This window comes from Glandiceps talaboti, chromosome 16 (genome assembly GCF_964340395.1).
Source record: "Glandiceps talaboti chromosome 16, keGlaTala1.1, whole genome shotgun sequence".
NCBI lineage: Eukaryota > Metazoa > Hemichordata > Enteropneusta > Spengelidae > Glandiceps > Glandiceps talaboti.
Genome location: NC_135564.1, coordinates 5,603,195 through 5,616,565, shown reverse-complemented (window position 1 = coordinate 5,616,565; position 13,371 = coordinate 5,603,195). Strand labels below are relative to the sequence as shown.

The 13,371-nt window shown below is 35.7% G+C and overlaps 1 protein-coding gene across 1 annotated transcript; it reads right to left on the bottom strand.

Moving 5' to 3' along the window:
- Positions 1-811: 811 nt before the first annotated feature.
- On the bottom strand, positions 812-11,922 carry LOC144447715 (sodium-coupled monocarboxylate transporter 1-like). The gene is made up of 13 exons (XM_078137794.1): positions 11,581-11,922; positions 9,611-9,676; positions 9,014-9,133; positions 8,226-8,380; positions 7,705-7,845; positions 7,322-7,451; positions 6,929-7,017; positions 6,424-6,542; positions 5,293-5,447; positions 4,470-4,714; positions 3,834-3,937; positions 3,233-3,348; positions 812-2,855 (listed from the first exon to the last, which is right to left on the bottom strand). Exons 1-13 carry the CDS (start codon positions 11,920-11,922, stop codon positions 2,631-2,633), a joined length of 2,007 nt encoding a protein of 668 aa, XP_077993920.1. The 3' UTR covers positions 812-2,630.
- Positions 11,923-13,371: the final 1,449 nt, after the last annotated feature.

The window sequence follows — 13,371 nt, the reverse complement described above, 5'->3', positions numbered from 1 at the left end:
TGCGTGTGTGTGTCATCATTTTCTTAAAAACTGCTGGTTAAAGTATAATGATATTTGATACAAATAATGTTTGGGGTAATGGCTAGACCTGATTAATTTTTGAGCGAGATCTGTTAATTAAGGAAATTTGCATATCAATGAAATCAACTAATTAAGCAATATCTGAAGACTACATACTTCAAATTCAATATAATTTAGTATATTCGTTAAACATAACAACATACATTTGTACTATAAAATTTGTTGATGTACCTTACAGTGTTAATGAACAATTTGCATAATTAATTGTTTTTGGTAATTGGCTATATCTTAAGAATGCATACTTCACTTTCAATATAATTTAGTACATACATTAACCATAAGAAAACGCATATGTCCTATAAAGTTTGTTGATGTACCTTACAGTGTTAATGAATAATTTGCACAATTAATGATTCTTGGTAATTAGGTTATATCTTACGACTGCATGCTTCAATTTCAATACAATTTAGTACATACGTTAAACATAACAGAGTGCATATCACCTATAAAGAATTAGTGAATAATTTGCATACTTAATGAGTTTCTTTAATTAGGCTATATATCGTAAGACTGCATACTTCAACTTCAGTATAATTATTTCATACATTAAACGTAACAAAGCTTATACGCCCTGTAAAGTTTGTTGACGTACCATTACAGTGTTAATAACTAATTTGCATGATTAATGATTTTCAGTAATTAAGATATTTCATAAGATTGCATTCTTGAATTTCAATATCATTTAGTACATACGTTAACCATAACAAAGCGAATATGTCCAATAAAATTTGTTGATATAGCTTACAGTTTTCATGAAATATTTATTACTATTCAGTTTTGGAATGTGTTTTTGTGTATATACAATGCAAATATGAACAAGAACTGTGCCAGTCAGTCTATAAAGAAAGTCTGGTTGACTTATCAAATAGTTCACTTCACCTCAGCAGAGTAATTGAAAACGGGATACACACATGAAAAGGATAACATTGAATGATAAAAGGTTAAACGGTTTAAAATGCAAATACAATATGTGGCAGCCAATGCCATTTCAGCTAAATCCCAGCAAGAGAAACTAAACCTTCACCTATTATTTGGTTTTTCCATCCCCAAGAGGTACATAAGTGCTGAGTGTGTATTTTATGATACCTGCAGCTGTGAGAGCATTTTTCAGTTTCAATTCGCAAACATTGTGATATATTGCAGTTGTCTATTAGAGTTCATCTACCTAGCAAACATCTTTATAATCCTATCGACTACTAATAACAAGCAACCATCTTTATTATCCTATTTACATCTAACTAGCAACCATCTTTATAATCCTGTCTACGATTAAATAGCAACCATCTTTATAATCCTGTCTACAACTAGCAACCATCTTTATAATCTTGTTTACAGCTAACTAGCAAACATCTGTATAATCCTGTTTAGAACTAACTAGCAAACATCTTTAAAATCCTGTCTACAACTAACTAGCAACCATCTTTATAATCCTATTTACATCTGACTAGCAACCATCTTTATAATCCTATTTACATCTAATTAGTAACCATCTTTATAATCCTGTTTACATCTAACTAGCAACCATCTTTATATTCCTATTTTCATCTAACCAGTAACCATCTTTATAATCCTGTTTACATCTAACTAGCAACCATCTTTATAATCCTATTTTCAACTAACTAGTAACCATCTTTATAATCCTGTTTACATCTAACTAGCAACCATCTTTATAATCCTACTTACAACTTACTAGCAACCATCTTTATAATCCTGTCTACAACTAATTAGCAGCCATCTTTATAATCCTGTTTACATCTAACTAGCAACCATCTTTATAATCCTGTCTACAACTAACTAGCTACTATCTTTAGAATCCTGTATACGACTAAATAGCAACCATCTTTAGAATTCTATTTACAACTAACTAGCAACCATCTTTAGAATCCTGTCTACAACTAACTAGCAACCATCTTTAGAATTCTATTTACAACTAACAAGCAACCATCTTTATGATCCTGTCTACAACTAACTAGCAACTATCTTTAGAATCCTGTATACGACTAAATAGCAACCATCTTTATAATCCTATCGACTACTAACAAGCAACCATCTTTATAATCCTGTCTACATCTATACTAGCAACCATCTTTATAATCTGTATACGACTAAATAGCAACCATCTTTAGAATTCTATTTACAGCTAACTAGCAACCATCTTTATAATCCTGTTTACAACTAGCAACCATCTTTATAATCCTATTTACATCTAACTAGTAACCATCTTTATAATCCTGTTTACAACTAACTAGCAAACATCTAAATAATCCTGTTTGCAACTAACTGGCAGCCATCTTTATATTCATGTTTACAACTAACTAGCAACCATCTTTATAATCCTGTTTTCAACTAACTAGCAACCATCTTTATAATCATACCTACAACTAACAAGCAGCCGTCTTTATCATTCTGTCTACAGCTAACAAGCAACCATCTTTATAATCATTCGTACAACTAACTAGCAACCATTTTTATCATCATGTCTACAACTAACTAGCAACCATCTTTATAATCCTATTTACTTTTAATTTGCTTTATATTGGGCAAATATCCTATTGAATATCGTCCCATTTCTCCATATCATCTATAGAGATATTCTGAGATACATTGTCTCGTTTCGTATCCGGTAAACGGGTATACTCTTGCGCAATGTCATCGTCTGCATTCTCCTGAGTCATTGGTGCTGTCTTGTCCTCTGAGTGTTTCGACGCCTTATCATCCATATACTCCTCATCTGTCTCATCCCAACCATTCGATTTCAGTTCATATTCGTTTACCTGTAAACGACAAGAGAAATATATAGTTATTTTTCAATATTGTTTAGTGCACCGCTACTCGTCACATGCATGGTGCACACTGGTTTTAGAAAAAGAATACGAAGAAGCAACATGACTAAAAAAATGACTATTGTTAACACGTCACTATACTAGTGACCATTAGTTTCATACTTCATACTAAAACCCACCCTCACGCTTTGACTTCTAGTAATTTTCGATGGCCTTAGTAATAAAGATTGGCAAGAATACGCTTACAAAGCCTCTTTGTTTGACATCGTTGACATTTGTTGGACGTCACTGTGATTGACACTTGTTGGACGTCACGTGATTGACACTTATTGGATGTCACTGTGATTGACACCGGCATCGTTACTTACCCCATTCTGTGTTACGGAGGGGAATGGTGGACAACACCAACTTGGCAGACAAGTACAGCATTTACGATACAACGGCGATAAAAGTTTTGGGTTAACATCCTTCGCCTTTGTGTGACCTGCCAAAGAAGGTCAAAATATTCACTGGCATGGCTCCACAATTTTTAATAAAGAGATTTGAAAGAAACCCTTCAACTTACTACGGTTTCTGAAAATGTGTTGATAGAATTTCATACACACATCCACATACACATACACGCGCACACATGTGTATGTGTATAAATGTAAAATTTGCTGTATCCCACAACCTTTTGGGATTTTTTTGTTCTATTATAGCAGACGGTGTAAGACAAATCTGTAACTTCTATGCAAGAACCGTGTATTGATTTGCTAGCAATCAATCATGTCGAACTAAACAATCGTCGAGCACATAACTGTTGAGAAAGTCCACAAAAAGACGTGAGTCACCATCCAATATATGGTATGATAATGCGTAGATAAACCTAGGAGAAAGACAAGTGAGATTAAAAATATACATTTTTATGAATGCCCATGTGTCGGTCAAGTTTTCAAATTTTTACGAGTATCAGGTCGATTTACATACCTGTTATAAAACTGAACAATATTCCGAAGACAAGTGTTGTGGCAATTTCAAGTCCACTATACCACAAATAGGACATACTTAGAAACCAAATGAACCCAGTTGGTCTGGAAAAAAACAGGAATGAAAAATACAAATTTGCCGTTCATTTGGTTGGTTTACCTAATTATCTCTTCCAGATTGTGGTGGTTGTGCCGGAAATAATCGATTTCAAACATTAGAAGGCACACTTCTGGTGGCATTTGCTGGACATATTCGTCAGCATAGTACCAGTTAGAACTGATGACGTCAGAAATATAATGATTTGTTTGCAATAGGGAACTTGAAATCCAAACTGAGCATGCTCAGACGCAAATGACTATGGGATTATCCGTGGTTATCGTAGTACCTATTACTAGTATTAGCTACCGATAAAATAAACCTCCCACAATGGTCAGGGCGACTATGAATTGATCATTTGTGGTTAAAAACAATGTAACATTATTGTTTACAGTACTATTTGATTAGTATTTATTATCATATTTCCCATGATGCAACATTCAACATGGCGGATTTTCAAGTTCCCTATTGTAAATTTGAAGATGGGTCTGTCAATGTTATTATACTGGTTGAGCTTGTTGTAGGGCTTTTCTGACTTACCCATCATTGGAACTGATAGGTGTCGATACGTTCGCTGTGTTGGTATCTGTCATGTAGTCTGTTGGCGCTTCCGTACTTGTGAATGTTGTCATGGCAATATTGGTGAAGTTTGTTAAGGTTATGTTTTCAACTGGACAGCCCGCTATCGATGTTGATAATGGCAATGGTCTTGGATTGTATAGAAATTTACCCGTGCCGATTACTGCACCTATACCTATTCCAGCAAGCAATCCTATCATGGCACCCTTGTCATAGAGACAGATATAAAGGTTTAAAAAAAAGACTGATTTTGTGTTTAGAAAACTACTTTAACCATCTCCTTACCATATATTCAAATGTTCCCTAAAATACACCAACGAGTTTTTAGTTGTCCTCAATGGATTGGACGGAATCAAGTTCCATCTGAATCAACACAATTTCACAAATAAGTATTTCTAGCATCCATAACATTTACGCAACGATTACAAGTAGACTAGATTGCTGTAAAGATTCCAACATTAACTTTAGAAGCCGTTTACCATTTGAAACAATGTCTTCACATTTCACGTATCTGACTAGCAGAAAGAAAACGTACATTCAACCCACGTCAACATTATCAGGCCAACATTTGTCAGGATTTGAACAAGGAAACGTCATATCCGGTTATCAATATCATTAATGTGCATATATTTTACAATCTGATATTATAAAAAACACTTGTCAAAAACTAGAATGCGAACTTATAATAGAATCCAGCCAGATGAGACTTTGATGGCACATACAGACACAGAAGACAAAAAACAACGAATATACGGGTGTAGAGATATACAAAGAAAGCAGGTACCTTTGAGTTTGCCCATGGAAAGAACAAACCCAGGGTGAATGTACCGAAAACTGGTCCTAGTAAAACTCCTGATAATGTCAGTGACACTTGAACCAATGTTCCGATCTGTGACACCAAATATACACACAGCAAAGCCAGAATCCCAAAGACCGCCGCTGTAAAAAGGCAATAACAAATAACGAATATAGTTAACGCAGATGTATTTCATTGTTGTTGTTGGTGATTGAGAATGGTATGAACAGTTATATAATTACATGACATACATTTCTATCACATCAGATTGTGACTATCTTTCAAATGGATACGTTCGTTTTGCATGCACTACCAAATTGAACCCAGAATGGAAGTAGAGTTTAAATAAGACAGCATGTTTTTGTTACAAATTACAAAGAAATACAGGCACTGAAAGCGCCCACACATGGAATGTTATATTTTATCTCACGCTGTGAACACAAATAAACAGATTTGTGTTTGAATCTTCCTTGTTTCATCCGTCGACAGTAATGTTGGTTTGTGTTCATTTATATGTTTGCTCGCCATTAACGTACTGTAGTTTGTTTTATGTAAACTGTAAATAGTCGCTAAGGTTTGGTAGTAAGTTTTAGTAAATGCTTTCGTGTTTGCAGTTGTATTAATGAAAAGCAATCTTCAGAACGTAATATAATTATGGTAATTGTTTTATTTAATACATATGTTTTATTTAGTTGGTTAATGTGTAGTTTCTGTGTGGTGATACCTTTATCATACACAGGCGCTATTCAACATTCCTAGAATATTATATCAAGTAAAACAGTGATAAATGAAAACTAAGGAACGGCAATAATAATAAATAACTTATTTGCCTTGTGTATACCTCAAGTTAGTTTATTATTTACATCTCCAGCTATTTTGTCATCACTATTATTTATGTTATCTCTGTATGTTGTATCAAGTATATTTTTTTATTAATTGTAATTGTTGAAGACGTGGCCAGTAAAGGTACGGTATTGGATAACATCTTAGCGTTATGTATACTTTCATATATACAGGTATTTTCAAGTTCGAATTCAAATTCACGAGGCCGATTTATTACTTAATGTATCTATCGTGACAATATGAAGAAGAGATATCCAGGAACATTATATAACTTACATAAAATCTTCAAAATAATGGTTGCTGTTTTATCCGATATTTTCTTGAAACAGCGACATGGTTTGAGGAAGTCTTCAAGGGTAACAGCAGCTAATGAATTCAATCCGGATGACAGGGTACTAGAACGTAAACATGGTAATTGTCAATAAATATTATTACTTACTGAAAAAATAGTGGATTTTTTTTATAATCGTCTGTCATCAAATAAGTATTTAAATACATGTAATTACACACTAACAAGTATTCATGTTTACACATATTAAATTCAACTTGTTAACTTTCAGATATATGGTGAGGCTGGCAAATCTCCTCAGTCAACAATGGTCGCAAAATCATTACTTGATATAATTTTTATCTTCTTACATAGCATTTTTACTTTCATCAATGACACATTGCCCTTTGCCAACTAACAGTCTTACAAGAAATCACAGACAGTAAGATAGAAATAGATATACAAACTAATGCTAGAATTTGTGAAAATATTCCCAAAAATAGATGGACTTACCTCAAAGCAGCGCTGAATATTGCAGCTATAAAAAGTCCGGGTACACCAGGAACACCTCGTAGGTGATCTACTGCAAAGTAAGCCATTAGCTAAAAAAACCAGATAGAAATAATTTATATAAAATAAATATTTATACAAAGGAAAGGAAAGATGTATGTTTAAATAAGCGATTAGGTGAACAGCTGTCACTTGTATTGATATTCAGTTGACCTGATTATATGGTTTCAGTTTTATCTTCATGTCGAATATTACGTCTTCACATTTCAGTAAGTGCCCAGTCGAAGAGAAGCCTTAGAGTAAACAATAGCTATGATTTCAAATTCATTCAGGTTTTGTGAATGTATAACTAAACCGGCCAAGTTAGCCTCAGGAATATAAATTGTGTATTCTCACCTGATCTGGTTTCTGGATACGTTTATCACGTATTGGGTCGCATTCTGCATACACTGCATAGATGATTACACCCGGGAGAACAGTGAAGAAAACATATACTACAGTGAAAGCCAGACTAATGTAAATTGCCCTGGGAAAAATAACAGAGAGAGTGGGTTCCCTTTACTGTAGGTATTGGTTGTCACTGGACTGGTATCACATTGAAGAATGCATATATACAGTACTATAAGCGGACGTTCTCCAGTGAAAATAACAGAATAGATTACCAACTTGCCTGTCGCATACTAAATATTACAGAATTTTGTTAGCCGAATTAATGTCCTGTTAATATTCCTAAAGTCAGACAATCTAAAATATCAACGAATCGAAAGAGGATTTTTTACCTTAGACCTTGACCTGCACTTCGGCAACTGTTGAACCTTTGAGCTACTTGTTGACTAACACCACTCAAAGGAACCAGTGTCAAAGCAAAACCAAAGGTCAGTGACCACACGGTGTTACGTGTTGTTGGATCGAAGTCAAAACTGGAAAAGACAAGATGGAGAAATGAAGGATAGAGATATCCCATGTACAGCTACTTCATTGTCACTATGGAGTTATAAACTTATACAGTCATGATTGAACCAAAGACACCAAGCGCTGAGTGAACCTCATCTTTTTCACATGTGATGATGATGTGCCTGATAATTTGTGTATTCCTTTGTTCCTTTATGTGAATAGTAAGATAAATGTCTGTCTGTCTGTCTGTCTGTCTGTCTGTCTGTCTGTCTCTGTCTCTGTCTCTGTCTCTGTCTCTCTCTGTCTCTCTCTCTCTCTCTCTCTCTCTCTCTCTCTCTCTCTCTCTCTCTCTCTCTCTCTCTCTCTCTCTCTCTCTCTCTCTCTCTCTCTCTCTCTCTCTCCTTACTTTAGGTATTGAATTCGTCCACCTCTATCTGCGATTCTCCACACATTTTCAAATCCACCCAGTAAGACCACACCCTTGATTATTACTGCCAGTACGCCCACAAACATTAGAATCATTTGGATGACGTCTGTCCATATAACTGCTTTCATACCACCCTTTAAAATATGAGTAATTGTAACTGTCATTACATTACATTACATTACATTACATTACATTACATTACATTACATTATTTGCTAATTGATAATTCACATTGCTTAGTGTAAAATTACACAAATTTTATATGCAAATCAGACGAAAGAACTAGTAATGATTTGGTAACCGTATTATGCATATAAATGCGTCATTTGCATAAATAAAGGTCCTTGGTAATTGCTGTTACATTCTTTTTCGAAACCTGATTGCATGTTTACGCATTTAGTATTTCAGCATTGCCTGTTTCTTTCAAACACTCTGTCAAATATCTTAACGCTCAATGGTCTTCCGGTGCGCATGCTCGGATGGAGTTGCTTTACTTACTTGTTGACAAATTTGACCCTGTCAGTGAGTTTTCACTTATTTACACGAGTATTCTCGGAGAAGGTTTTTAGTAAATCATGTCAATTTCTGCTTAGAATGAAGGCTTTATTAATTGAGTGTCCGTAGTAACTGGCTAGGTTGTAGTAGCATGGGACCCCGATTCTCTGAGTGTGAATCAGACGACTGCTGCTCTTTAATGTCATCTTTACATCACAAAGTCATACGCCTCTGTAGTTCCTGTTTTGGAGTTACAAAACAAGTATTCTTACCATGGTTGTGTAGAAAGTGCAAACCAAGCCAACGGTTACCGTAGCAACCCATATATTTAAATCAGTCACAGCACTGAGTGCCAAGGATGGTGCATAGATAACCAAGGCCAGATATAGTAGCTGCAATGAAATAAAACAGATATATTTAAATGTAAAAAAGTAATTCTTGATAAAACAGAATATTTCCAAATCTTTAAGCAATTATACTTTAAAAAGATTTCCTCAAACTTGTCATCAATTTATTTATTCGATGCTTGATTTGTTATTTAAGTCTTATTTTCCATTGATTTTTCGTATTGTTGTCATTCCAAACATGTTCTATGTGATCATAAAATTCAAATAACCAATGTCCCGATAGTTAATACCATTTGCTAAGTTTGGCAATGGTGTTTGTTTTTGAAGGACACCTTAGGATACAGATTTTCATGGTATTTTACAATGTAATCATTATGGTACATTTTACCTATGTGTGTATTTTGGTATCAATATTTGCAGTAATATGACACACACACACACACATACACACACACACACGCGCGCGCGCGCACGCACCCAACCACGCACCCACCCCACACACATACACACATACGCACATACCTTATAGATGACGTAGATAGCTGTAGCAACAAGGCGGACTGGTCTGGAAAATCTCATTTCCAAGTACTGTGAACCATTAAGTGAAAAAATTGGGTAACGTTGTGCACGTTATGACCAAGTTACATATTATAGTATTGATCTCAACACTATGGAGGTTATAATGATAGTACATGATATATTTGCAACTAATATAATATGATCCCGGTGAAATAACGTCCACGATAGTCATGTACATACATACATACATACATACATACATACATACATACATACATATCAAATTATGTTTATTTCCGAAATACATTAAATTATTATGTACAGGTACAGTTTTATTGGGTTCACACTGCATCTAGCAGGAAATATATCAAATTGCATTTGAACATGTTATCCACATCACAAGGCAGATATAGTGTGTTAGTTGTTATAATGCTTGCATCTTTTTCTCCAGATATTACTAGCACCAATTATTGAACTAATGCTGCAGTATTTTGCAATACGATTAGCATTACTCGTATTCACTCAGTTCACACTGAGTCACGAACAAAAAAATACCCGTCATGTGAATATTATATATATATATGGTGGGGGGGGGGGTATCATGTTTTAGAATTAAGTGATAGGGGGGGGGGGATCAGCCTGTTTTTGGTTTTACAGATAGGGGGGTCAGTGACTTTTTGTCGGCCCAATTTAAGAATCCACCGCACCCCCCAGGCTGAAGAAACTGACCGGTCACTTATATGTAAACTTCGGGACCATTGTAATGGTAATATTGCATGGGTCGTGGCCTTGGGTTATTTGAACTCAGAGTAGACCTATATATTTTCCCCACTTATAGCAAACTATTAAAGCACCCGATTACAAGGGAACTGAAGGGGCTGTTAAGTACAATATGACCCTCCACGATGCGGTCGACCTAAATAGCGACCGTCCACCTGTTAACATATTTCAAAACCATCTTAGAAATGCTGTCAGACATGGAAAGAACACTAATCCCAGAATCAATGGTTTCGAGGACTTTATCCCCACCACTGCACCACGTTGAAAGTTTTACAGACATTTGTTATCTCCCAACTGCTACCACCACTGTGCTGTAAATTTGTTTGGAGGCACTGTATTAATTGATTCATACCTGTGTGTGGATCTCATTGGCTGAGCTGAAGGACAGAACATTTAACTCCCAGACAAAAGATAGGCAAACTCCCAACATTTTTCGGCACCTGGCCAATTTTGCACATTATCCCTTATACCTTACCCAACTGTTCCTGTTTTACTCATGTGAGACCCATGTCTCTCCTCACATTAAAACTGACAATTAATTCACTACATAGTTGTCAGTAGAGATTTGATGATATAGTCTGATAATATGGTAACTAACTCTAATAGCCCTAAGCCATAATTTAAGGCAACTTTGGGGTCATTACCAGGGTTACAAGGATGCTATAGTAAAAGTAAAACCTGTTTTGAGCACCTACTATCAATAGGTAATAACAATTGCAACCATATAGAGAACAATACAAATAATATTCATGTCTGAGGGGTCACTAAGTGTGCAGCTATAAACCCTATGCGTTAACAAAGGACAAGGAAATTATTTTCAGTTTAATTACTAAATTTGTTATTTGTGTTCCAATCATTTATATACCTCACTATGTTATACATAAGGCCCATTCAAGGTAAAAAAATATGCCCGTTCAACGTTACATAGTGCTCGATGGACCCTAACCGATTTTGGCAACAGTGGTATGTAGAACCGGTGGCAGCGATGGGATGCGACAATACAGTTAGTAAAAGTAAAATTTGACCCTCCCCTAATCCTAATTTCTAAAGTACTAGTATGGCCATCCCGAGAATCATTTTGTAAAACAGCCTTTCCCCTGTAAATTACTGAGTTTCCTTATTAATGAATACAAGTGACGTCAATCCAGGCATTATACTTTTATAGTGCGTTAGAATAATCATTGATCACTTACTTCGTATATACTAGTTATTTTTAGATTGTAGAAAACCGAGAGGTAGAGGTGTCCTGCTACCGGCAAGAGTATCAAAAATCCACCAGCAATCCAAAAGAATAGACTTGTGAACATGTATACTTCGGCCGTAGAACCCAGTATAGCAATTGCGGATGTCGTGCTAGCCATAATGGAAGCTGCAACTGGCAGGGCATGCATTCGGCGATTAGCGAGGAGATATTCATTTTGGCTCCGTTGTTTCGTACCACTGCACCCAAAATATATCCCAATTACTGCACACAAGGCTAAGATGACTCCAAACACACTGTAGTCAGCAATAGACAAACCTGGTTTTTCCTCCATACTGTTTTCAAATTGTGTGACAGGCCTAGCATACAAGAAAAAAATCAAATCAATGAAAATTCTGACAAGTTGCAGTTAGGATAGATTTATGGGCATTTCTTTGAACGAAAGTCAGATACCGGTTAGTTTAGTTTGATGTTTGCCGTCTAAGTAGGGTGTTTTGAGGTCATGACACATTTCAATTGTCGCGGCAGACAATTCTGTGATTGTCACATACTGCCATTAAAATGCAAATTATGGTACAAATCGATCAGTAAACGGAGACTTTACACTCAAAAGGATCGAAAGACAGTAGTAACTTACACTTGAAATCATTGAATTGTCTTACCCTCTGATTTGCACTGTTAGTAATTATTTGTCTGGGCACACTACCAACTACCTTGCCTTAACTTTTCATTCGCCAGAAAACAATCTTGTGCATGGCTGGATATAAGAAAAACAAGCATTTCAAGGCCGGTAGTACTGTAAGTACAATACAGCCGCTGTTGAAAGTGTACTGAACCGATGCTTTACGTTATGACCACTCACCTCCAGACCTGTACTACAGTAGCCCAGTCGAGCAAAACGAAAACGTCTGATTGATTCGTAAGAACGTAAGAAATCCAAATCACCGCTCCGGCTTACAATTTACGTCGAACAAACCTGTACCCCAGCGGTCATTGAGTAAGAACGAACGGTGTATAACAAGTCGTAACCCTTTGACCTGTGAAACAAACCAGATTGTCACAGCCCCAAATGACCTACCTTCGGGTTTAATGTTGTCTACACTGTGCTACGGAGATACAAAGTGCAGTGTTGAATTCGAAAACACCTTTGTAAAGTTTTGATGGCTGTGTATGTATAGTTGAGTGAGTGGGGTGATAGAGACACAGGAGACAAGTGTTCTCTATACTCAGGCTTTATGATAACACTGTAAATGAGAGACGCAAAGAACACTTTGTTGAACATTATGATGATATAAGTGGTCGTATACCTGTAAAATGTTTACAACAGTTTCTCAAATGTGAGTTCTCCTAGGTAGGTTGCACTACTGAGATTGCAACTACTGAGCATGAGTTCTTAGTGTCATTTGCCAAAGAAAATTGTATGATAGTTTAGTTGGAATGGTAATTATACCCACGTGAATTGAACTTCATGGTGTCTTTGAGAAGGTAAATATCTCATAGCTATAGAAAGCGTTTCTAAACTACTAACGTTAACAGAACTATGCTCGGCTCATTAATCTTTCTGACCTCTCTAAATGTACGAGAATTATTGTGCGATAATATTCAGACGATTTCGAAGAAGAGCATTTAAAGGAAACATTTATGCTCCAAATTTTTGTTATCAAATTTTTATAAGCATATCATATTCAGTGTACCATCGAGGCTTTTTTGGAACGGTGTTGGATCCACTGCGTATATCATGAGTTTATACAACAGGGTTTCTACCATTTTCAAAGATTATAAG

Bases quoted from the DNA above. Each gene is read 5' to 3' on its own strand.
- LOC144447715 (XM_078137794.1), bottom strand. From the start codon at position 11,922: ATGGAGGAAAAACCAGGTTTGTCTATTGCTGACTACAGTGTGTTTGGA. The intron at 6,543-6,928 runs GTAAGTCCATCT...TTTACGTTCTAG, and splicing joins ATATTCAGCGCTGCTTTGAG to TACCCTGTCATCCGGATTGA. The intron at 4,715-5,292 runs GTACCTGCTTTC...CTCTATGACAAG, and splicing joins TTCCATGGGCAAACTCAAAG to GGTGCCATGATAGGATTGCT.